The following is a 22,800-nucleotide window of genomic DNA, read 5'->3' on the forward strand; positions in this document are numbered from 1 at the left end:
AGTGTTTCAGGGTTTTATTTTTTTTCAAATATCTCGGGTCGGCTCGGGTATCAGACACAGAACTGGATGGTTCCATTTATTGAGTGGCCTTCGACTTTTTAAATGGTGTAACAACTTGAACAAAAACTTAATGGGCCAGAATTTGCTGTCAAAGTTTTGGTAAATGGTACAGTAACTTCAGGTGTGCAGCAGAAGCGCGGTTAAATATGAATATCCAAAAGTTGCTGTCCGATTTGCACCACTTCACCGTTAACTTCGCGAAAATGTATTCTCACCCTTAGCCTCCCCATTTCTTTTAGGAACTTGCTGTATTTGCCCATTAATTGCCCATTAAACTCACCACGGTAAGTCTTGTCAATACAAATGTAAGTACCCTTTTAACAATGTGATGAGTGTCAATATCTGCAAGTCTGGCACCAAAATTAGCAATTGCAAATGTGGAATCTCATTCCTTAAGGTTTTGAATTTTTCAGGAAGATTTTTAAAAATGTAAAATTTTTAATTTTAATTTTTTTCTTACTTTTGCTTTCTGTCTGTTCTCTCTCTTAATCCAATCTTCCTTTTCTCTTTCTGTACCTGATTTGGCATTGAATTCACCCTCCTTCCTTCCTGTGTTTATTTCCCAATGTTGGTTGTGTTGGCTGCCCTGTTCACTCAGGTTCCAGATGCCCTGTTTCCCTCGCTGCGCCGTTATCAGCTTGCACTTTCAGCAACTTTGAGGGCAAAAAATGTTTTGAGCTGAAGGGTGCAGGGGCATGTCTAACTAATAGCAGACGCCGTTAGATACCCTGCTACAGCAAATTCTGGCCCAATAGTTTTCGACTACTTTATGATGTTTGTCCTACTTAGTCATTTGTGCCTACTGTGATTTTCGCAGGTACCGAAAAACCCTCTCTCCATTTGTGGTAGTGTGCACTTAGCAAACAATTGAAGCCACCTAAAGGCCATTCAGTGCATATTTCCAATACCCATCCCACTCATTGGCACAAACAACATATTCTATTGACCCTGAGCAAGCTCGTCTTATTGCAATCTTCCTAATGCTAGTACTTAAAGGCAATTGGATGAGAGATGTAATGGGCATTTTGTTTAATTTGAAATAAAAATCGAAACACTCAGCAGGCCAGGCAGCATCTGTGGAGAGAGAAACAGAATGTTTCAGGCCGATGACCTTTTGTCAAACAAAAGTTTTATTAATTTGGGTTATTGTATCACTAGTGTACCAGTATCAGCCATAGAGGAGTAATGCTCATTTAATTCAAAGAAAAAAATGTTACATAGAATTACATAGAATATACAGCACAGAAGAAGGATGTGCACTAGTAGTTCTCTTATCTATTATAGAATATAAATTCCAAAAAATGTATCCCCATTCTTCAAAGCTTATTTTTGGAAACTGTTTCATCGAAAATTCTACTGAGCGATTGAAAACTTAGTTTCTAATTAAATGGAACGTTCTAGAAATACACGCTGCAAAGCCATGTCTCTTCCCCCCCCCCCCCCCCCCAAATAAATGACCCTGTTGTACATTTAACGTGCTTTCAGAAAAACAATTTGTTAGGAAAAGTGTGACTATTGTCTTTATAAAGCTGTCCACCTAAGCAGGGCGCGCACGTGGCAGGGACTGAAGATTGCTGCACATTTGTGGAATACCAGAGGATCTACCTGTCCAACTCCTGAGATAAATATCAAGTACACAACTGCATAGTTTTGAGAAAAGGATGCCTTTCTGGTGTCATTGTTTAGATCTGTATGATTGATCTGTGTTTTCTTCTGCTGTGAACCACATGCTATGGAGTTCACACTTTTTGTGAAGTATTTTGAAAACAGTGGGCTCAGTTTCCACCTTTCCTTGCATGTCAGGATGCTTTGTTAACCAAAGCCAGAGAACATTACTCAACACTGGTGGGTTGTTATGTTGCATTACCACAAAGACCACAGCTGCGGTTTCTTTGTTTTTTTGACATTTGTTTGTAATAAAAACTCTAGGTGGGAGAATGCAGCGCCTCTGCTCACCTCCTGATTCCACCCACTGTTTTTCACTGTTGGAATATATTAGCGTTCCTGGCAGACTATCTATCAGACCTCTGGAATATATAATATAAAACACTTTTTAATGTAAAAAGAAAAATAGCCAACTTGGATGTGTTCTCGGCGATTACTTTATTTTTGAAGAAGAGTTTGATGTGAGTTGCATTACCTCAGTGGTTTTGCAAGTTGCTGAAAGCTGTTGAGGTGTACTTTGGAGAATGTATGTGGTGTCTTTTTTTTTCCTGTTGCAACTTATCCTTCTCCTTAGTTCTCTCCTCTGCCTCTAGGGTTAATGAAATATTCAAATGGCATATTCCCAACTATTTCCCAATATTATTCCATTTATCTGTTAGGTGCGTGAGCAACCTATGGGCAAGTGGTTGTGGTAAGGCTCCCTTTGGCCCTTTTGAGCTGGAAACTCGCTGTGGAGAATTGCAGATGCAAGCAAAATGCATGGCAATTTGTAGCATATTCTGTTCGTACACCAATGTAACCACTGGATTATTGTGTATACTTGTGTTTGAGACCACCCCACGCACACACTTTCCAGCCCAAAAACCTCCAAACAGGAGGAAATTTCAAATCGAATTCTGCACAGTATTAGATTTGTTTTATTTTGATTATTCCAGTCTGAGAATGCGACAAGGATGTATTGTTTTATGTTGGAAACGCAACTCAAATTGCAATCCATCAGAGAATTTTTTTTTGCATCTACAACTAGTTGGCTAACTTTGTAATGAGATTTTGAGGAACCACGCAACAATACCTCGAGTCCTGGTTTCCCGGTCCCCTCTTATCTGGCTCCCAGTCCCCTCACTTCCCACTTGTACATACAGTAGTAACAACAGCAACTTGCATTTATATAACGCCTTTAACTTAGTAAAACATCTCAAGGTGCTTGCTACATATAACAGTATGTGGCACATTAAAATCAATTCTCACATGTTCTATGGAACCTTCCCACCAATCATTGTCGCTCAAGAATGGCCTACTCCTGCTCCTATCTTCTAAGAGAGCAGAAAATGTGATTTCAATGCGTGATGACTGTTTTACACACTGCTAGATTTATGCACAGATACTAGAGAAGGAGATGGGGTGGGTAGAAAAGTAGAGGACCAGAAGGTCCAGAACAGACAAGAGCGGGACCAAGCCAGGAGAATGCACTTCCCCAGAGTGAGCTACAATACTGTCTACCTCAATGACTCACATTTAAGATCGGTAAGGGGGAGTTGGGTTAAACTCTTTATTTCCAAACCCAAACAGTAACCTAAAATTCTCATCTTATAGACAAGTTTATGCTGCTGTAAGATCCTATCTTATATTATGCGAGTCCTACATAAGAAAACCTTCTTATAACTAGAATTGTTTGTCTGTATGCAGAATATTTCATTGTTATCCAAGTTGGAAACATACTTGGACTTGTTACGACGTGACCTTATCATGTTTTTCAAACATGTAGATTTGGAAGTGGCTTCCTGTTTTTGCAAACTCTTTCACTCCACTTCACCCCCGGAGACAAGTTGGGCCCTGACTCTGGATTTACGCCACAACTTTGGCTTTGGTGCAAAGCAAGGCCATTTTGCACCGACTCTGCTGTCGTACTGTTTGTTGCAGCCTCAGGAAAGGACGGGCTTGCATTCGTACGAATGCCTCAGACGAATACGACAAATGGCTCTTATTTGCTCTTTTGAGGGCTGCAATGTCAGTTTTATTTCATTTAGCACTGCAGCCAAAAATTTCAGATTTGTTAATTAAGAAAAATGATGGCTACAGGGGAAAGAAGTTATGAGGAATGTGCTTAATATTACAATTAGCATATGCGTGTACTTCGACCAAATCTACGTCTCTGGACTCTTTGGCTATGATTTTTGCCAGCACTATATTTAAAGCTACGTTTGTACCTGTGGATAAAATCCAATTTAAACAAATGGAACTAACTGTCCTCTCATCTTGCAGAGCAGTGGGTCGGAGAGTATCTCTTCATTGTGCTGCAATACTGTTTCTCCAGTCACTACCAAACAGCAGTTGTCACATTGCGGAAACTAGGCAGAAGTTCCTCCAGTTACTGTCCCACACAGTCGTTGCAGTGCAAACAGCTCCATTAAAAGCGTTACCATGCTGTAAAATGGAAAATACATCTGGGCCACATTAGAATCTACTTGTGTCCAACAAAGCAGGACAAACATACTCATAAATGTATGTATATGCTTATGGCCTGGTCATGACATAAATATTGTTCCTAATAGGCACCCTGTGTGGACACTCAGTTCATCGTAAACGGCCTTTCAGGTGTCTGCGCTTCCTATATTGATTTGCGCATTTTTTAATGAGCACAATTAATTAAAGGGTTAAAAAGCTTTCCAGGTCCTCGTTTGAAGAGAGTTCAAGCATGCTTTATTTGTACTCATGCAGAAAGCTGTCAGATGATCCACTTTAACTACATCTTTCTGTGTAGCCGTAAAATAATTTTTTTATTAAGTGCAGTCGGACTATTCGGAAATGTTAGCACTCCAGTTTCTGATCAACAATTCGAATGTTACATTTTATGCCTCCGTCCTGCATACCGGAGAATAAACAAGCCCCTTCAAATGGAAATTCCTCTTAAATGAAAAATTGTACAATGTAAAAGTTGTCCTGCACGCACTTTTGAAATTGAAGCATGCAACCTAATTCTTGGATAAGGTCCCCATTTTTCTATTCTGATTGACCTAGCTGTGTTTGCAATCCAGACCACACACTTGCTGGCATCAATTGTGCTGATCCAAAAGAAAGCAATAGCAGAATTCAGAGTCATGGCATTAGTAGAAGTTGCATGACATTCATTAAGTCGTTCATTTAAGTCAGTCACCCAATTATTTCAATAACTTAAATTCTTAAAAATGTACATGTAATAATTCTGGCCTTGCAAAGCTAAGTACAAATTGGATAACGACCAATGATGAAAGCAATTTTTCTTCCCCCTTGGGGGAAGGTGGAGAAAGTAGTAAAAAAAAAATTCTCCCCCTACTGAAAGCACATTTAAATGTCTTATTTACTGGGCTGTACTATTACAGCTCTTTAAATCTCCACACAGCACGAGCTTATCAGCAAGTTGGCACTTCTAACCAGGAAAGAAATGTCTACTTTAATAATTTGCTTTGGACCACCATTATTACAATGTTGCTTGAGGCTCCTGTGTTGTCTTTATACCTTGCCTTGAGCCATACCTGTTCCACTTTGTTTCTTCTGCATATATCCTATCCATGTCCATATCCTCGCCATCACCAAGACTGCCTACTTCCACCTCCTGTAATAATCGCCTGAATCCGCCCCTGCCTCAGCCCATCTGCTACTGAAAGCTTCATCCAAGCTTTTGTTGCCTCTATACTTGACTATTCCAGTGCTCTCCTGGTTGGCCTTCCATCTTCCACCCTCTGTAGATCTCCCAATCTCTGCTGCCCGTATCCCAACTCGCACTAACTCCGTTCACCAATCATCCTCGTGCTTGCTGACCTACATTGGCTCCTGATCCAGCAACGCCTCAAATTTTAAAATTATCATCCTTGTGTCCAAATCCCTTCATGGCCTTGCCCCTCCCTATAGCCCTACAACCTTCTGAGAACTCTTGAGTTTCTCCAATTCTGGCCTCTTGTGCGTGCCCGATTTCCTTCGCCCCACCATGGAATTCCCTCCCGAAACACCTCTGCATCGCTAACGCGCTCTCCTCCTTTAAGACGCTCCTTGAAACCTACCTCTTTGATCAAGCTTTTGGTCACCTGTCCTAATATCGCCTTATGTGGCTCGCTGTCAAATTTTGTCTGATAACGCTCCTGTGAAGTGCCTTGGGATGTTTCAGTGTGTTAAAAGGCGCTATAGTTGTTGCCATTGAAAGCTATTTGCTCCAGTGTGCTGTCCTTGCAAAGAGTTCAAGATCTTCCTCCAGACTTTCATTATTTAAGTTTTAAATGGGTGTGATTTTTCCAGAATTCAATGAACTTGGCTGAGTAAATCTCAGTAAGTTCATTCTGACCACCTCCTTTTGTAGAGTGGTCTTTGATAGCACATTAAGAAAATTCCATATGCAACTCTTTATATTCAACCATGTTCCTAGAGTTGTGGATTGTAAGATATGCAAGCGTTATGAAGGCGACGTGGCTAGTATCGCTTCAGGACACTCAAACTGTAGTAAGACCAAATAAGATGAATTACATTTACTGGAGAATGACCGGGTTGGGTGGCTATAATCCAAGGTGAAAGAATTGAAGTTTGGTTGAATTCCTAATTCTAGATAAACAGGTACATGATTAATGTTGTTGGAATTGAGACAGCAAAGGATGTGAGTTCAAGTATTTTATCATTTTTGCCAATTTAAAAATACCTTGGATAATGGAATGTTGAGGTTTAAAGTGCTCACACTTAATTATGAAAAATGCAATGACTAATTTATGAGGTTTAAGCTATATTTTGGCAGCATAATTGGCTTTAATTTGAGACACTAAATTATTTTGTTTGTGCCAGAGGATATACAAGAATTTTGAACGCTATTGCGATGCTTACCCAGCTTTGTTTTTGGCTGAGGAATACATTATCAGCTTCATTTCGACCGTTTAAAGGGGAACTCGATAAACCAAAATGCTCTGAATTTTACTGAATCAAAAGTAAAAACTCAACCGGCAACTGAATGTCATTCAAGTTTGATTTATTGACTGTATAGAGTGATCACAGGCTGGATTTTCCTATGCTTTTTTGCCACAAATCAAGCAGGATAATGAGGGAGAATTGGGCAGCACGGCCTACCGCTGCCTCCCTACCCCAACCTCAGATTCTCTTCTCTGCCCCTGCCAGGACTGCCGGTGGCTGCACCTTACCCGTTCACCACATGCAAATGCTGACAGGGCCTCAGGTTGCCAGCGGACTTTCCTGCCGCTCTCTGGGACTTTCTGGTGAAGCCCCTGGGGCATCCCTCTGGGATAGCAGCAGGATGGCTGCTAATAGAGGATGGAGAGCCTTGGAGGAGCCTCCTCTCTCTCCATTTCAATCTCCAGCACCTACCTGCTAAAGACTTTGGTCCTGGCCACGGTGAGACAGTTGTTTTGGTCTTCGAAGCTGCTCTTCCTCTTTAATGGGGCTGTTGTCTCCCCCAGGACTATATCAGCAATCCCAGTGCAGCATTTCCCTTGGGTCCATTGTTGGGCTTCTGTTTGCTGACGAGTAACCCAGGGAAATGGGCTAGGGTCATGGTAGCATCAGGAAGGTGGGCGGAAAACCCATGCGTATGTCTCTGTCTTGTTTTGCACACTTTGTACAAAAATAATAAATTGCAGGACAACGGAGTATTACAGTTTAAACTCTTATGAAGCATCAGGTCTGTAAACTTTCATATAGCACCGTGTGGACAAGATGGAGTTAGGACCCTGGGTCTTCTAAACAATAGCAGTCCTTGCAGATGCCTGCAGGCCAATGACAACTCGACATGCAAATGTTACATCCCCTTTTAAAAGAAAAATGTTATGCACTGCCTTTAAACCTTTCTTCTACATAATGTTCTCGGTAGCATAAACATATACGTAAACTCAGCATTTAACTAGCGCTGAAAACATCTCAACGTTTCAATAATGATGTACAGTTTTTTTTTTTTTAGGGCAGCGGTCCGCCTACACCCTTTGACAGTTCACAAGTCAAGGATAACTCTAGGCTTGACCTCTCCTCCCAACCTTGTGTGGTATGGAACTGAGCATGCTCCTGAATCGCTCAAAAAATCAGGTTTAGGTTTAGGTAAGTATGATGTGTTTTGTGTATTGCTCTGTTCATCACACTCTGTTGAACTGATCCTCTCGTCGGAATGACGGTGTTGTTCCTTGGTGTTCAGGAGGTGCCTGCGATTGCGGCGGTACACCTGTCCTTCTGGGGTGCGGACGTGATACGATCGCTCAGTGTCAGCTGGCTGGATGACGACTGCTGGCTTCCAGTAGTCATGCTCCTGGATTCTGACGGATTCTCCATTGTGCAGTGACGGCAGTAGTCTAACTGACCTGTCATAGTATCTCTTTTGGTATTGCTGTCTCTGTACACGTTTTGCATGCACTTGCTTGCAGCTGACGACCTGCCAGGGCCTGTCTGGGATACGGTGAGGTATCATGGGCTCTTTGACATTTGATGGGCGGCGTTCTAGACAAATGGAACATTTTCCGACAATGTCCTCAATGTGTTTGCATATTCCGGGCCAAAACATAATGTCACGTGCTCTTTGTTTGCATTTTGCCATGCCCATATGTCCAGCATAAATTTTTGTCAACATCTCTTCTCTGAGACTGGTAGGAATGATGATTTTCTCCCCTTTGAAGACGATTCCGTTGATTTGTGACAGTTCGTCTCTGTGGTTCCAGAATTCAGATATGCTCTGAGGGCATTTCCTCCTTTCCTCAGGCCATCCTTCATGTATGACTTTGCTCAGCAGTGTGAGTTGTGCATCTTTCTCTGTTTCTGCTCGGATCTCCTTCAGTTTTGAGTCACTCACAGGTAAGCTGTTGTACACCATGTGCACCTGCACATCCATGCCTTCGCTGAGGCTGCTGTCCTGGTAGCTAAGAGACTTTCTGGAGAGCATGTCTGCGACAGGAATGTCTTTGCCTGGACGGTGAATGATTGTGAAGTCGTACTTCTGTAGCTGAAGGATCATTCTCTGTGGCCTTGGTGGGGCTGCGGCTAGTGGTTTCCTCATGATTGACTCGAGGGGCTTGTGGTCGGATTCCACAATGACTTGTCGGCCGTAGACGTACTGGTGGAAACGCTTACATCCAAACAGAATTGCGTATAGCTCTTTCTCGATTTGAGCACAGTTGATTTCACTGAGAGAGATCTGGAAGCGTAGCCGATGGGCTTTCCTTCTTGCAGTAATACTGCGCCTAGTCCATACTTTGACGCGTCCACTTGTAGTCTGAGCTCTTTGTTGGGGTCGAAGTAGGCAAGAACTGGTCCTGGTTCTCTGGTGATTAGGTCTTTCATTTTCTGAAATGCTGTGTCATGTTGTTTGTCCCACAGGAACTCATTGGATTGTTTGAGCAACTGACGCATGGGTGCGTTGATTTCAGAGAGGCTCGGGGCAAACTTGGCTAAGTAGTTAACCATGCCTAGTACTGTCTCTAGCTCTGCGCGGTTCTTCGGTGGCTCCATCTTCTTGATGGCGGAGATTTTCTCTGGATCCGGCTTAATGCCATCAGTTGAGAGGCGATGCCTGAAATAACTGATCTCGGTGGATCCGATTATGGTTTTCTCGGGGTTGAGCCGGACACCTTTTCTCCCGTGATCTTTGTAGCATTGCACGGAGGTTCCTGTCATGTTCCTCTCTATTCCTGCCATAGATGAGGATGTCATCTACGATTGCGACTACTCCATCGAGGCCTTCATTGGTTTTGTCGATCTTCCGCTGGAATTCATCCTGAGCTGAGATAAGAACAAATGGTAAATGCAGAAATCGGTAGCGTCCAAATGGTGTGTTGAACGTTGTTAGCTTCGATGACTTCCGTGAGCTTGATAGTCCAGTATCCTGATCGTGCGTCCATTACACTGAAGTAACATGCTCCCACTAGCTTGGGTGTGATGTTATCTAGCGTTGGTAGAGGGTAGTGAGGGCGTTTGATAGCCTTGTTCAAATCTCTGGGGTCGAGACAGACTCTGAGCTTGCCTGTACGTGGTTTCTCAACCACTACTAACACGTTGATCCACTGTCAGTTCTGTTTCCCAGACGATGATTTCTGTATTCTCCATGCTCTGCAGCTCCTCCTTCAGGCGACTACGTAGAGCAAGGGGTATCCTTCTCGGTGGGCAAACCACAGGGGTTGCTGCTGGGTCAAGGTGAATAGTGCATTCACCTGGGAATAGTCCGATTCCTTTGAAACGTCAGCAAACTCCTCCATGAATGTCTGCTTCTCAACTGGTGCTGTCAATGATAGCACTAGCTTGATGAGGTCCATGTCTAAACATGCCTTTAGACCTAGCACTGGAGGTGCTCGAGTGTCAATATGTAATAGTCCAACATCATGTCGCTTTCTTTGTACTTGCATTTCATCACGCATGTGCCTTTTACGATGAGCTGCTCACCTCCATAGCCGGTCAGTCTGCATGAGGTGGGCTGTAGCTCACACTCATCCTTCAAGCTGTGATACTCACTCAGAGGAATTACATTAAACTGAGCTCCAGTGTCTAGTTTAAACCTAAGCTCTGTGCCCTGTTTTCCTATCAATATCGGCAAAAGCTTGCTCAGTCTCTGAAATCTGTTATTTCTGTGACACAGAATCAATAAACAGTTCCTCTGCATTTGTGTCTCTATCTGGCATTTGGCTGCCACTCACTGTGTGTACTGTTTTTACGAAAACAGTCCTGCAAACTTTAGCAAAGTGGTTCCGTTTACCACATTTAGTACATTGCCTTCCTTTGGCAGGGCAGTACTCCTTTTCTCCATGCCAGTTGTTTCCACAATATCCACAGTTTTTGAAGCGTTTTATGTCTGTGTCGCCCATTTTTAGAACACTCTCTGCTCTTTCTGTTCTGAAACACAATCTCTGTGCGGTGTTCTTTGGTGTGTGTCTTAACTGCGTGCACTGTCTGTTCACTCGAGCTGCTCGTGGCGCCGGTTATGGTTTTCAACTGTGCTTGGGCTATCTTGTGCGATCTAGCTATGTTCATAGCTTTGTCCAGCATTAGCCCGGACCCAACATTCAAAAGTTTCTCTCTCACTTTAGCTGAATGTATTCCAAACACGATGCGGTCTCTGACCATCTCATCTTTATCTGCATATACACAGTCATTTACCAGCAGTTTTAATTCAGTCATGAACTGTTCAAACGACTCACTAGCTCCTTGTACTTTCTCCTGAAACTTGTACCTAGCGAATATCGTATTTGTCTTGGGCATCACATATTCTTCAAAACGGTCAAAATAACTTTTCAGTACCTTTGCTTCATCTGCGGTGAGAGACCATGTGTTTAAAAATGTCTCTCCCTTTTTCTCCGATCCACAGGAGTAGGTAGCTGCATCTTTCTTCCTCTCTGCTTTTCAACGGACCCGAGAACATCAACTCCATGTGTTGCTTGAACTTGCACCATTCTCTATGTAAATTCAAAGATCCCCAATTCATTTGAGGTAAGGGAGCTCCAACAATGTCCATTTCAAATCCCTGTTCTGACACCATGTCTTGTTTTGCACACTTTGTACAAAAATAATAAATTGCAGGACAACGGAGTATTATAGTTTAAACTCTTTTATAGAAACATAGAAGATAGGAGCAGGAGTAGGCCATTCGGCCCTTCGAGCCTGCTCCGCCATTCAATGAGATCATGGCTGATCATCCAAATTCAGTACCCTGTCCCTGCCTTCTCCCATATCCCTTGATCCCTTTAGCCTTAAGAAATATATCCAACTCTTTTTTGAATATATTTAATGAACTGGCCTCCACCGCCCTCTGTGGCAGAGAATTCCACAGGTTCACCACTCTCTGGGTGAAGAAATTCCTCCTAATTTCAGTCCTGAATGGCTTACCCCTTATCCTTAGACTATGACCCCTGATTCTGGACTCCCTGGCCATCAGAAACATCCTTCCTGCATCTAGTCTGTCCAGGCCTGACAGAATTTTATAGGTTTCGATGGGATCCCCTCTCAATCTTCTTAACTCAGTGAGTATAATCCCAATCGACACAATCTCTCCTCATACGTCATTCCTGCCATCCCAGGTATCAGCCTGGTGAATCTTCGCTGCACTCCTTCCATGGCAAGAACGTCCTTCCTCAGGTAAGGCGACCAAAACTGCACACAATACTGAAGGTGCGGTCTCACCAGGCCCTGTACAACTGTAGCAAGACATCCTTGTTCCTGTACTCGAACCCTCTTGCTATGAAGGCCAACATACCATTTGCCGCCTTAACCGCCTGCTGCACCTGCATGCTTACCTTCAGCGACTGGTGCACAAGAACACCCAGGTCTCTCTGCACTTCCCCTTCTCCCAATCTATGAAGCATCAGGTCTGTAAACTTTCGTATAGCACCGTGTGGACAAGATGGAGTTAGGACCCTGGGTCTTCTAAACAATAGCAGTCCTTGCAGATGCCTGCAGGCCAATGACAACTCAACATGCAAATGTTACAAACCCAGGGAAATGGGCTAGGGTCATGGTAGCATCAGGAATGTGGGCGGAAAACCCATGCGTATGTCGTCTCTAGCAATCCAAATGGCTGCTTCAAAGGTTTGATGAACAAAACACTGCTATTTGAGCCTGAAACTGTACTATCTTAGACTACCATTATACTCCAACTACTAGTCTTCATCGAATTCCTGGTATCCACAATAGGTGAATCCAAGTTATGTTCCTGGCTGCAGACCACACTGAAATCAGAAGTTAAGGAACACTACACATATGCAGAGCTCCACTCCCAGATGGTTAATTATTAATTTTAAGAGTGTTGGCAGGAATGTTGGTTCTCTCAACAGTTTTTTTTTAAAAATCCCCAGGAAGTCCACTGGACAGCCTTGAGACTTTTTAAAATGTGGCTTTTCACAGGGCCGAGCTGTACTACACCTGGCACGATTTCCAAGAGCTGCCAGTATTTCTGTTCGACGTAATCTCGCCACTCTTGGTGTACTTGAGAGTCAGATCACCAGATCTAACTATTGAGTTACACATACCTTTTTTACATTAATGTCCACTCAGAACAACTTTGTCTGAATGTGGTAGCACAAAAGTTGCCTAATACGGAGATCCTGTGGGTTCTGACAAAGGTGAGGGGGCCAAAGGACTGGGAGTGGTTTTTGAGCTGCTATCCTGAGTGCAGAGGCCATTCCAAAAGAAACACAAGTGGGAAATTGCCCACATTGACTTGATAAGGGTTTAATTCTGACGCTTTTTCAACTTGATTACCTTTGTTACCTCTAGACTTGACACTTCCAACGCACTCCTGGCTGGCCTACCACACTCCACCCTACGTAAACTTGAGGTCATCCAAAACTTGGCTGCCCGTGTCCTAACTCGCACCAAGTCCCTTTCACCCACCACCAGCCCTGTGCTCGCTGACCTACATTGGCTCCCGGTTAAGCAGCGCCTCGATTTCAAAATTCTCATCCTTGTTTTCAAATCTCTCCATGGCCTCGCCCCTTCCTATCTCTAATCTCCTTCAGCCCCACAACCCCCCGAGATATCTGTGCTCCTCTAATTCTGCCCTCTTGAGCATCCCTGATTATAATCGCTCAACCTTTGGTGGCCGTGCCTTCTGTTGCCTAGGCCCTAAACTCTGGAATTCCCTGCCTAAGCCTCTCCGCCTCGCTACCCCTCTTTCCTCCTTTTAAGACGCTCCTTAAAACCTACCTCTTTGACCAAGCTTTTGGTCACCTGCCCTAATTTTCTCCTTATGTGGCTCGGTGTAAAAATTATTTTTTTTGGTCTCTTAATGCTCCTGTGAAGTGCCTTGGGACATTTTACTGCGTTAAAGGCGTTATACAAATACAAGTTGTTGTTGGTTGCAATTCCACAAAGAAAACTAGCCTGTTGACCTAAACTAAACAATGGTTAATGCTTCATTTTTTTGATCCACCTGCTGGGAGGTGGAATGGAGGTGGGGGAAGGAGGCGGCGGGGGAGTGTTTTCTGAAGGTAAGTATAATGAATTTAGTGGGACTAAACATTCTACAGACTTTATAGGGTAATTCTGCTGTTTATCAATTCTCTTTCTTGTACCTAGCAATATAGATTGATGAAAGAACAAGGTAAGATTTAGGATTTTTAAACTGTAATAGATGGTATGTAAGGTTGGCTGATCATTTGGGGGTGGGGTGGGGGGGGGTAGTGATTCCTCTTCATCATTAGTCGGAACCCAATTCATTGGGATTTTCTTCCCTGACAATGAGATGGATTAAAGAAAACCAGAGGGATTTTCTTCAGGAAACGTACTTTATATGTTGCCTCTCCAAGTAAACCCCGATAGTGATGGGATTCGCACATGATTTGTGAAACACAACAGTGAGGGGTTGTAATTTTGCGAGATATACTGCGGTTGGCATTTTTGTCCCCTCTCCATTTCGAATGACATCTAGCAAAATCAAGATTGCATCTCGGAATATGAAATTGATTAATGGCCCTGTCAAAACAGAATCTTGAGAGCAACTGTTATCTCTGAGCGAATTGTAAGCAGTAATTTAATCTGTATTTTTAGTGGAAAATAATGAAAACAAAACCACTGATGATGAGTCTTTACTCCCATTTGTCTCGTATTATGTACTTTTCTTTAAAGTACATCATTCAGACCTACTTGTTTCCTTATTGCCATTTGCTCGGCATGAAGAATGCAGTTGTGAATTCGAAGCAGCATGAGTTAGAAGAAAAGGAATCAAAATTGATGGTGCCATTTGCCTTAAGTTTACCACAACAAGAGTGTTGGATCTGACCATATGCATCATGTGACATGTTTTGGCATCTTGCAGATTTGTCACTAGTGATGCAATGGTTTACTGACTTCAGAATTAATATGTATTGATGTGACATTTCCTAATTAACGCACCTTCTGTCCAAGGCTTTGTCAAAGCAACAAAGGATTACACAGGACCCAAGGTGCTGGATTTTCCTCTGCTATCCCACCCAAAATTAGACGGGTGTAGCGAGAGAACAGAGCAAAATCGACTGGTGAGGCCAACCACCGTGTTCCCACCCTGGCCACCCCTTCCTCACTTGCCACAGAGACCACCAGGAGAAGGGTGGCAGTAGCCCCTGGGGCAGCGATGGTGAGCTGCCTAAGTCATCTCATGAAGGGATAGGGACTAATAGCTGTAGTGACCTCCTGTCCCTCCATACAAACCCCAAACACAAACTTGAGGGCTCATTCTCTGCATGGCCGCCCTTTCCCCCGCCCCACTTTTTTTTTTAAAGCTTTGGCCACTTTTACAGTGGTGAGCAGAAGTCTTGCCCCACTGCTACCCAGCCAAGAAGAGGCAAATCCAGCCCTCTAATAACACACAAAGCAGAAGAAGGTAAACACTCATTATATGAAGGTTGTGCGTTTTTCAATAAGCAAAGTTAGTAAATGCTGAAGACTGTTGCGTTCTGTTGATTATTTGTTTGACTTTTTTTATTCGCTTATGGGATCTGGGCGTCGCTGGCAAGGCCAGCATCTATTGCCCATCCCTAGTTGCCCTCGAGAAGGTGGTGGTGAGCCGCCTTCTTGAACCGCTGCAGTCCGTGTGGTGAAGGTACTCCCACAGTGCTGTTAGGGAGGGAGTTCCAGGATTTTGACCCAGCAACGATGAAGGATCGGCAATATACTTCTAAGTCAGGATGGTGTGTGACTTGGAGGGGAACTTGGAGGTGGTGGTGTTCACATGTGCCTGCTGCCCTTGTCCTTCTAGGTGGAAGAGGCCGCAGGTTTGGAACGTGCTGCCAAAGAAGCCTTGGCGAGTTGCTGCAGTGCATCTTGTAGATGGTACACACTGCAGCCACGGTATGCCGGTGGTGGAGGGAGTGAATGTTTAAGGTGGTGGATGAGGTGCAAATCAAACTGGCTGCTTTGTCCTGGATGGTGTTGAGCTTCTTGAGTGTTGTTGCAGCTGCACTCATCCAGGCAAGTGGAGAGTATTCCATCACATTCCTTACTTGTGCCTTGTAGATGGTGGAAAGGCTTTGGGGAGTCGGGAGGTGAGACACTCGCCACAGAATACCTAGCCTCTGATCTGCTCTTGTTGCCACAGTATTTATGTGGCTGGTCCAGTTAAGTTTCTGATCAATGGTGACCCCCAGGATGTTGATGGTGGGGGATTCGGCGATGGTAATGCTGTTGAATGCCAAGGGGAGGTGCTTAGACTCTCGCTTGTTGGAGATAGTCATTGCCTGGCACTCCTGTGGCGCGAATGTTACCTGCCACTTATCAGCCCAAGCCTGAATGTCGTCCAGGTCTTGTTGCATGCGGGCATGGACTGCTTCATTATCTGAGGAGTTGCGATTGGGGCTGAACACTGTGCAGTCATCAGCGAACATCCCCATTTCTGACCTGTGCCCAGGAGTGAGTGTGGTTGGAACTAATGGCGGAATTTAACCAGGTTAGATGTTAATTAATCATGTCTGATCACTGGGGATTGATTAAGGAAATAATTGACAAGATGACAATCTTAAGTAAGCAACATCTAAAAATTAGATAGATTTCAGATCGATACAACTTGCATATGATCCAGTTGACCTTGCGTCTAATATCTGCCTGGTAACAGTGACAACACATGCCGTTCCTCCATTATCCACACGTTAATGCCAGCTTAGTTAGCAGCACTTACAATGAGGACTAAGCACCCTTCGCTTTCCAAAGCAAGGGTTTTGTTTCAAATTAGAAAGCTCGCAGCCAAGAGCCAGTGTTGTAGAATATATGTAAATCGTAACGGGCAGAATTATTAATCTTTCTGGAAGAACAATGGGGAGGTAAGGGGTTAGATATTAAGAGATTTGTGGGATCCAAAATATTCTGGATAGGTCATTACTTTTGAAACACAGATACAAACCTGAACTATTATAACGTGTCATAAGGTCATGGGACTGGGAAACAGAACTGATCACAATTTCCCACTGTAACCTTCAGGGTGCTGCTTGTATTTGCAAAAAAAATAAGAAAGATGGCATTTATCACTTCTGTGCTCTTTTAAAATTAGAATTCACATACAGATCCAGCAAAGGGCCACACCATCCCCATAAATATTGTTCATGCTGATTGCACTTGCCTACACGTTGTGTTACCTCTCAAGATGTCAGCTGGAGAACTCTCTAATCTGCACTGATGCACATATAGGAGAAATATAGGCCCGTACTTTCCGATCCCTATGGGTGTGTACGAGTTGTGTACACGCCCGTAGGGGCCTTGCACTGCCGGTTTCAGGCATGTGAAGCGCATGCGCTGAAAACCTGCATTTCCAATCTGTCAAGAATCCTGCCCTAGAGAAGGGCCTCTTCGGGTGGCGGGTTCTAACCTCCGCCCGCTGAAAACCCTTAGAGATCTTACGCCTGGTAAAAGCAGGCATAAGGCCTGCTTTTACAAGCGTAAGTTTAAAAAAGTTAAAAAAAAAAAAAAAATTCCCACTCATTTATAATTTAAAAATATTTTTAAAAAAGGTAAGTTTATTTTTAGCTGTGTAAAAAAACTTTTTTTTTCAAAAATCTTAATTTTTGTTTAAAATATTTAATTTAATGTAATTTTAACTAATTTTAAAGACGTGATTTAAAAAAAATGTATTTAATGTTTTGAGATGTGTTTTTTGTGATCTCCCATTCATACTTTTGGCGAGTCTAAGCTGAGACCTGTCAAAATTGTGAAGGGGGATTCCCTTCTCCCATTGGTTCCCCATGGCCCACGTGATCCCAGGGACATTTGCGAACCGCCTGCGCCCCTGGGATACCTGGGCCTCTGTGCGCGTGCGCGCACGCACCAGGAGAGGCCCAGGCACGGAAGTGTCCGGACCTCCGGAGCCCTCGGGTAAGGGTGTAGATTTTTTCCAGTTGGAGGCATCCCGCATGCAGGAAGCCTCCGATCAGAAAATCTGGGCCATTCTGTTGGATTCAATAGTTAATTTTTGGTTACTTCAAAGAATTCAACATTTCATTTACAATTGGGCATGCATTGCCATAACGGATAATATCAGATTTTAAGATTTTTTAATAAGTCTTGTAGAATATATTATTTGTAAATTGAGCAATTAATATTAAATTTCACTGCAAAGCTTGATTAAAGCACTCCAAATGATCTACTATTCACTGAATTGTCCTGTCTATTATTAAAAGTTTTGTGTCTGGTACTTGCCCATAGTGCATGAAAAAATATCCATCACACATTCAAAATGTCTGTCACACTTGCACCTGAGTAGCTCAAAATGACAAGTTAACCATGTTTATTTGCTCAAACAAAGGGAGGCAGGAAACTCTATCTAAACGCACCAGTAGGTAAGGTTATTTATCATTCGCCAGCAATCCACCCAGAAGTAAAACCAACTGAATAACTCACTTTTTTTCCAAAACTACCAGATATTCGGGTTTGCTTTTTGATTTCTTTGAGTTGTTTCCTCAGCTACACACAAAACAATTTTAACATTAAAAACAAACAAAATTCATAAAATATTCAAATTGTTACTCGTAAAAATAGTCTTTTTTAATTCATTCGTGGGATGTGGACGTCGCTGGCATTTAGTGCCCAGCCCTAGTTGCCCTTGAGAAGGTGGTGGTGAGCCGCCTTCAACAGCTGCAGTCCGTGTGGTGAAGGTACTCCCACGGTGCTGTTAGGGAGGGAGTTCCAGGATTTTGACCCAGCGACGATGAAGGAACGCCGATATATTTCCAAGTCAGGATGGCGTTTGACCTGGAGGGGACCTTGGAGGTGGTGGTGTTTTCATGCTCCTGCTGCATTTTCCTCTTGGAAATCCATATGCTAAGTTTTTTTTTCCCTCTGGAGACCTACTTTCTCTCGAGCGTCAAGAGCTTGAGTTTGTTTCTTTCCTGAGGCTTCCTTGTTTTCACTGTACCTCCCTTCCTAATATTTTTTGGGCCTCCACTCATGCATGACTTCAGTGCCAACCCTTCAATGGACTATTACAGCTCCTTCAGACACATTTTTCCAAACGTGCCTTTTTTCATCCCCAACTGCTTTCCAATCTGATTCCAGTCTAGTTTAGCTTGTGTGCATACTAGCTTGTGTGCATACCAGCCTATCGGCTACCTTCGTGCTTTCTGGCCTGGTTCAGGCCCACTTGAAGGGCTCTGGCTCCACACCCAACCTTACTCACCCCTAACATGTCAATGTTTTGGCCAGGCTGGTCCATTCATGTCTCCCAGTATCAGTTCCCACCTCCTACGTGCAAGGCCTATGTCTCGTGCTCTGACTCTGCTTCCAGCTGTCAACTATGAGCAATGCAATAGTAAATCTCCAAATGGTAATAAAGGTTACTTTGCTAATTAAAGTAGTTATTTTCTTCTAGAATCGGAGTGCTACCTCAATAATATTCAACACATTTAAAGTTGCTGTTTACTGAAGAAAAAACATACATTTCAACCGAAGAAATCAATGGGGTTTTTAAATCATGATGGATAGTAAATAACTTCTATATTCCCAACAATTATTCAACCATTGGAGAAAATCTATTTGAAAATTTGGAGAAAAATTGTTTTGTTCTTCAAGTTTACAACAAAACTAAAGACATTTAATCATAAAATTGTGTTGAAAACATGAGTGTCAATCTACTCATTGGGGAATGAGTGAAGCATTATTAAGCTGATGTGATTCTCTGAATTCTGAGTGGGTATCTTGTAAAAGGACTAGATTAGATTTTCAGTTTGTGTTTGTCCTTGGCACTGCGATTCAAAGGAGATAAATTATAGTGCTTTTAGTCAGCTGTTGTCTGGTACACGATCCTGACGGGAGCCATGGAAGAAGTTGGCTGTGATGTTCTGATGCTGCAACACACAACCTCTTTGTTTTAAATTCGAGTTCGGATTTCATCAGTCAGTTCAATGGGGCCAGGTACAGTGTAATGCACCTCTTATCTGCAGAGGAGCTGAGCAGTCAGTTGCAGGATCAGATACATTTTCTTCGCCCCCCTACCCCCCCGCGCCCAAAACAAAGTAGCTCAAAAGAGTTTGAGATAAAGAGAACTTGGCAGTACTCCTGCAGTTTTGACTATGATGTCTGAAAATTGAATCCTCCTTGTATGTGTTTCATTATTGACTTTCAAGGTTACCTAAACTTTTAACTTTGACTCGCACAAATTGTATTTGAACCCCTGCTGGGAATGTAGACCCTTTAGTAGTTTCCCTCTGCTTTTAAGGGACAAGTTGGGAGATAAGATGGCCTATTTTTGAGTGGTTCAGTAGCAATTTGAGAGAACCGCACCATAAGAGTCTCAAGAGTTGGATATGTTTTTTATTTAAAGCGATGCTTGCATTAATTTGGCTTATTGCCAATTCTGTTTCTTAAGGAAGGCATGTTTGCATTCCTTCCCTCTTGTTATGTTTCAATTTGCATTTTCTACTGCCCCAGTGTAATTCTATTTCCTTTCTGTTGTATCCACCAGTGGGAAAAATGAGCGCTTTCTCTGCGGTTCAGCCACAATTGTTGTCTTCTGGATAATGTCAAATTTGTGACTAGCAATGTATGTCATTGGATTGCCTATATTCAAAACTCTTGGTTTTCCTGTGTTTACCTTACCAGTATAAAGCAAAAACAGCATTGCAATAACTTTGTACTGAAGCACGAGCTTCTTCAGGTAGCCAGCTCTGAGTGGAGCTGTGTCTCTGTCTCTTTTGGAAACGAGCTGTTCCTTGCATCCAGATGTTGAGAAACACTCGACACCTTGGCTTAATTCTTCTCGGTTTGTTTTCACATTTATCAACTATTTTTGTTTTTTCCTTCATGGTCTTCAAATTCTTCCTAGAATTATTTTTCTTGTAAATTGAGATATTCTCCCTTGATCTCTGGTGTCTTATGGAAACTCCCACACTATGGAATTTAAAAGTTCGCCAAGTAGTTCTATTGTGTGGGGGAAGGAGATTATTAGATACAGAGGTAAGAACGCATAATTATTTTAAATTATTAATCCATTCAGTTGAAGAGCTGTTTCAAGAGCCAACAAGTTACATCTTTGTAAAGTAAGTGTGTGCGTGCACATGTGTGATAAATGTTTAACCTATTAAGCTTGCAAACTGCTCCCTATTTGAGTGGATTGTTTCTGCTGAAGTTTTGTTGCTAGAGTCACGGGTCACACTGGTTAATTCTAAATTTGCATTCTCTTGGATACATGTGCGTGACAATTGTTCAACTCCACCCACCCCACCCTCCACTCCCTACCAACCTTCTCATTTCTTTCATTTCCCAGTTCTTGCTTACTTCTGTTTTGCTTATGTTAATATTTTGTGCGATGTGGGAGGACTTGCATATAATCCTGACTTGTGAATTTCTAGTTTTGTGACAGCTCCCTCTCTTCACTTTATCCTCCGCATCAGCCTCTCTATTACATGTACTCTCTCTACAGAGAGCAGGATCTTTCTTCATGTCTGTCTTTCTACTGCATCTCTTTAAGCCTGTAGACCCACCCCCTGCATGCAACCACTGCTCTCTTCAGCTTGTGTAATATTGAACACATCTTCCATATTTGCTCTCCATAACTGCCATATTGTAGCTTTTGAGACCATGTGGAGGTGAGCAACAAAGATGACTTGGGGACTGGCAAGATTAAGTTAAGAGTAAAGGTTAAGGATGTTGGGATTGTTTTCTTGGAAAAGAGGAGACTTGATCGGTTTTTAAAATCCATTCTTGGGAAGTGGGCATCACTGGCAAGGCTGGCATTTAATGCCCATCCTTAGTTGTCCCGAGAAAGTGGTGGTGGGCCAACTGAGTGTCTTACTATGTTACTTCAGAGGGGAGTTGAAAGTCAACAATGGTGCGGGACTGGAGTCGCATATAGGCCAGACCAAGTAAGGAAGGCAGGTTTCCTACCTATCCTGTAGGACATTAGTGAGCCAGTTGGGTTTTTACAACAATCCGACAGCATCATGGTCACTTGTGCTGATCCAAGATTTTTTATTTATTTCCAGATTAAAAAAAAAAATTAAATATGATTTCAAATTCTCAGACTGCCGTGGTGGGATTGGATTTCACATTCCATGGCCTCTCGATTATTAGTCCAGTAACATGACCAGCACACCACCGTTCCCTTTTGAAGATGATGAACGGATTTGATAATTGATTCAGGCAAATTGTTCAGTACAGTGAAAGGTTCAAATCCCAGGGGACGCGAGTTAAAAATTAATTAGTGAGGAACCGGCAACAAAGCTGGGACATTTCACCCAAAGCCCAAGCGAATCACAAAAAATTGCCAAGGAGGTGATTAAAAGCAAACATTACAAATGGGTTTAAGGGACAATTGGATGCATTTGTGGAAGAATGGATATGGTAAAGCAGCCAGTAGCTGAGGTTAATCAAGGAAAGAGGGACAGACTTTTTGGGCCCAGTGATCTTTTACTGCTCCTACAATTCATTTTTCAGTCCCCACTGGTGCCACTTCATTTATTTGTAGCTCCATGCAGCTCGGGCTTCCAAGTTCAATAGCGTTCTTCCAGAAAGTCTGGAACTCTGGAGTGTTCTCGATATCCTCGTCATGTTGGACTCGATGAGGAAGATGTCATCCAAATTATATTTGAGTGATGGTGAGTGAAGCTTATAAACTTCAGCAGTTCTAAAACCTTGCAGTCAGTCATGAAACACAAGTTTGTGTGTGAGGTCACTCGCTGTACCTAAGCAAGTAAGCAATGATGCTATCATTGGCAGGAATCGGGTATTGCTACAGTTTAATCATTAATAGATCAGTATTTAAAAGGAAATAATAGGAATCTCACTGGTGGCTCTTAATAGTGATGATTAAGAGAGATGAGCTCCTCTTTGCCGTTATTTACGCATTAAAAAAAGTTAACATTTTTATTTAATATACATTAGTCAGTCAACACTATAGAATTTCGGGTACACAATTGTAGCAGCTACTCTGCTTTGCTTCCATGATGTATTTTCTTTTCACATTGTTCAATTGTTAAAAGTAGGAATAACATTTCTAATATCAAAAGCAAGTCAGATAGCTGCAGTTGGAGCCACAAAGCTTGGCTTGTGTGAACTTAATTATAGTGTCTTGATTTCATTGATTGTAATCTTAAGACTGCAATGAGTGGGAGTCTAAAAATTATACAGTCAGTAAGACAGAATTTCATGTTTTTTTTAAAGATGCATTCTGCATTGTAGAGCTGAGGG

The 22,800-nt window shown here is 42.7% G+C and overlaps 1 protein-coding gene across 2 annotated transcripts in view; it reads left to right on the forward strand.

Moving 5' to 3' along the window:
* The window catches only part of fmn2b (formin 2b), a 583,001-nt gene that overhangs the window by 520,979 nt on the left and 39,222 nt on the right, over positions 1-22,800 (forward strand). Inside the window, exon 18 of one of the 2 annotated variants that reach the window (XM_085980275.1) lies at positions 300-344. The exons of the other annotated variant lie outside the window; for it this stretch is intronic. Coding sequence (XP_085836401.1) covers positions 300-344 — 45 coding nt within the window. The remainder of the gene's footprint in view (positions 1-299; positions 345-22,800) is intronic. 2 annotated transcript variants of the gene reach the window in all.

Source organism: Somniosus microcephalus, chromosome 3 (assembly GCF_052327205.1).
Source record: "Somniosus microcephalus isolate GS21.2 chromosome 3, FLI_Smic_1.0, whole genome shotgun sequence".
Lineage (NCBI taxonomy): Eukaryota > Metazoa > Chordata > Chondrichthyes > Squaliformes > Somniosidae > Somniosus > Somniosus microcephalus.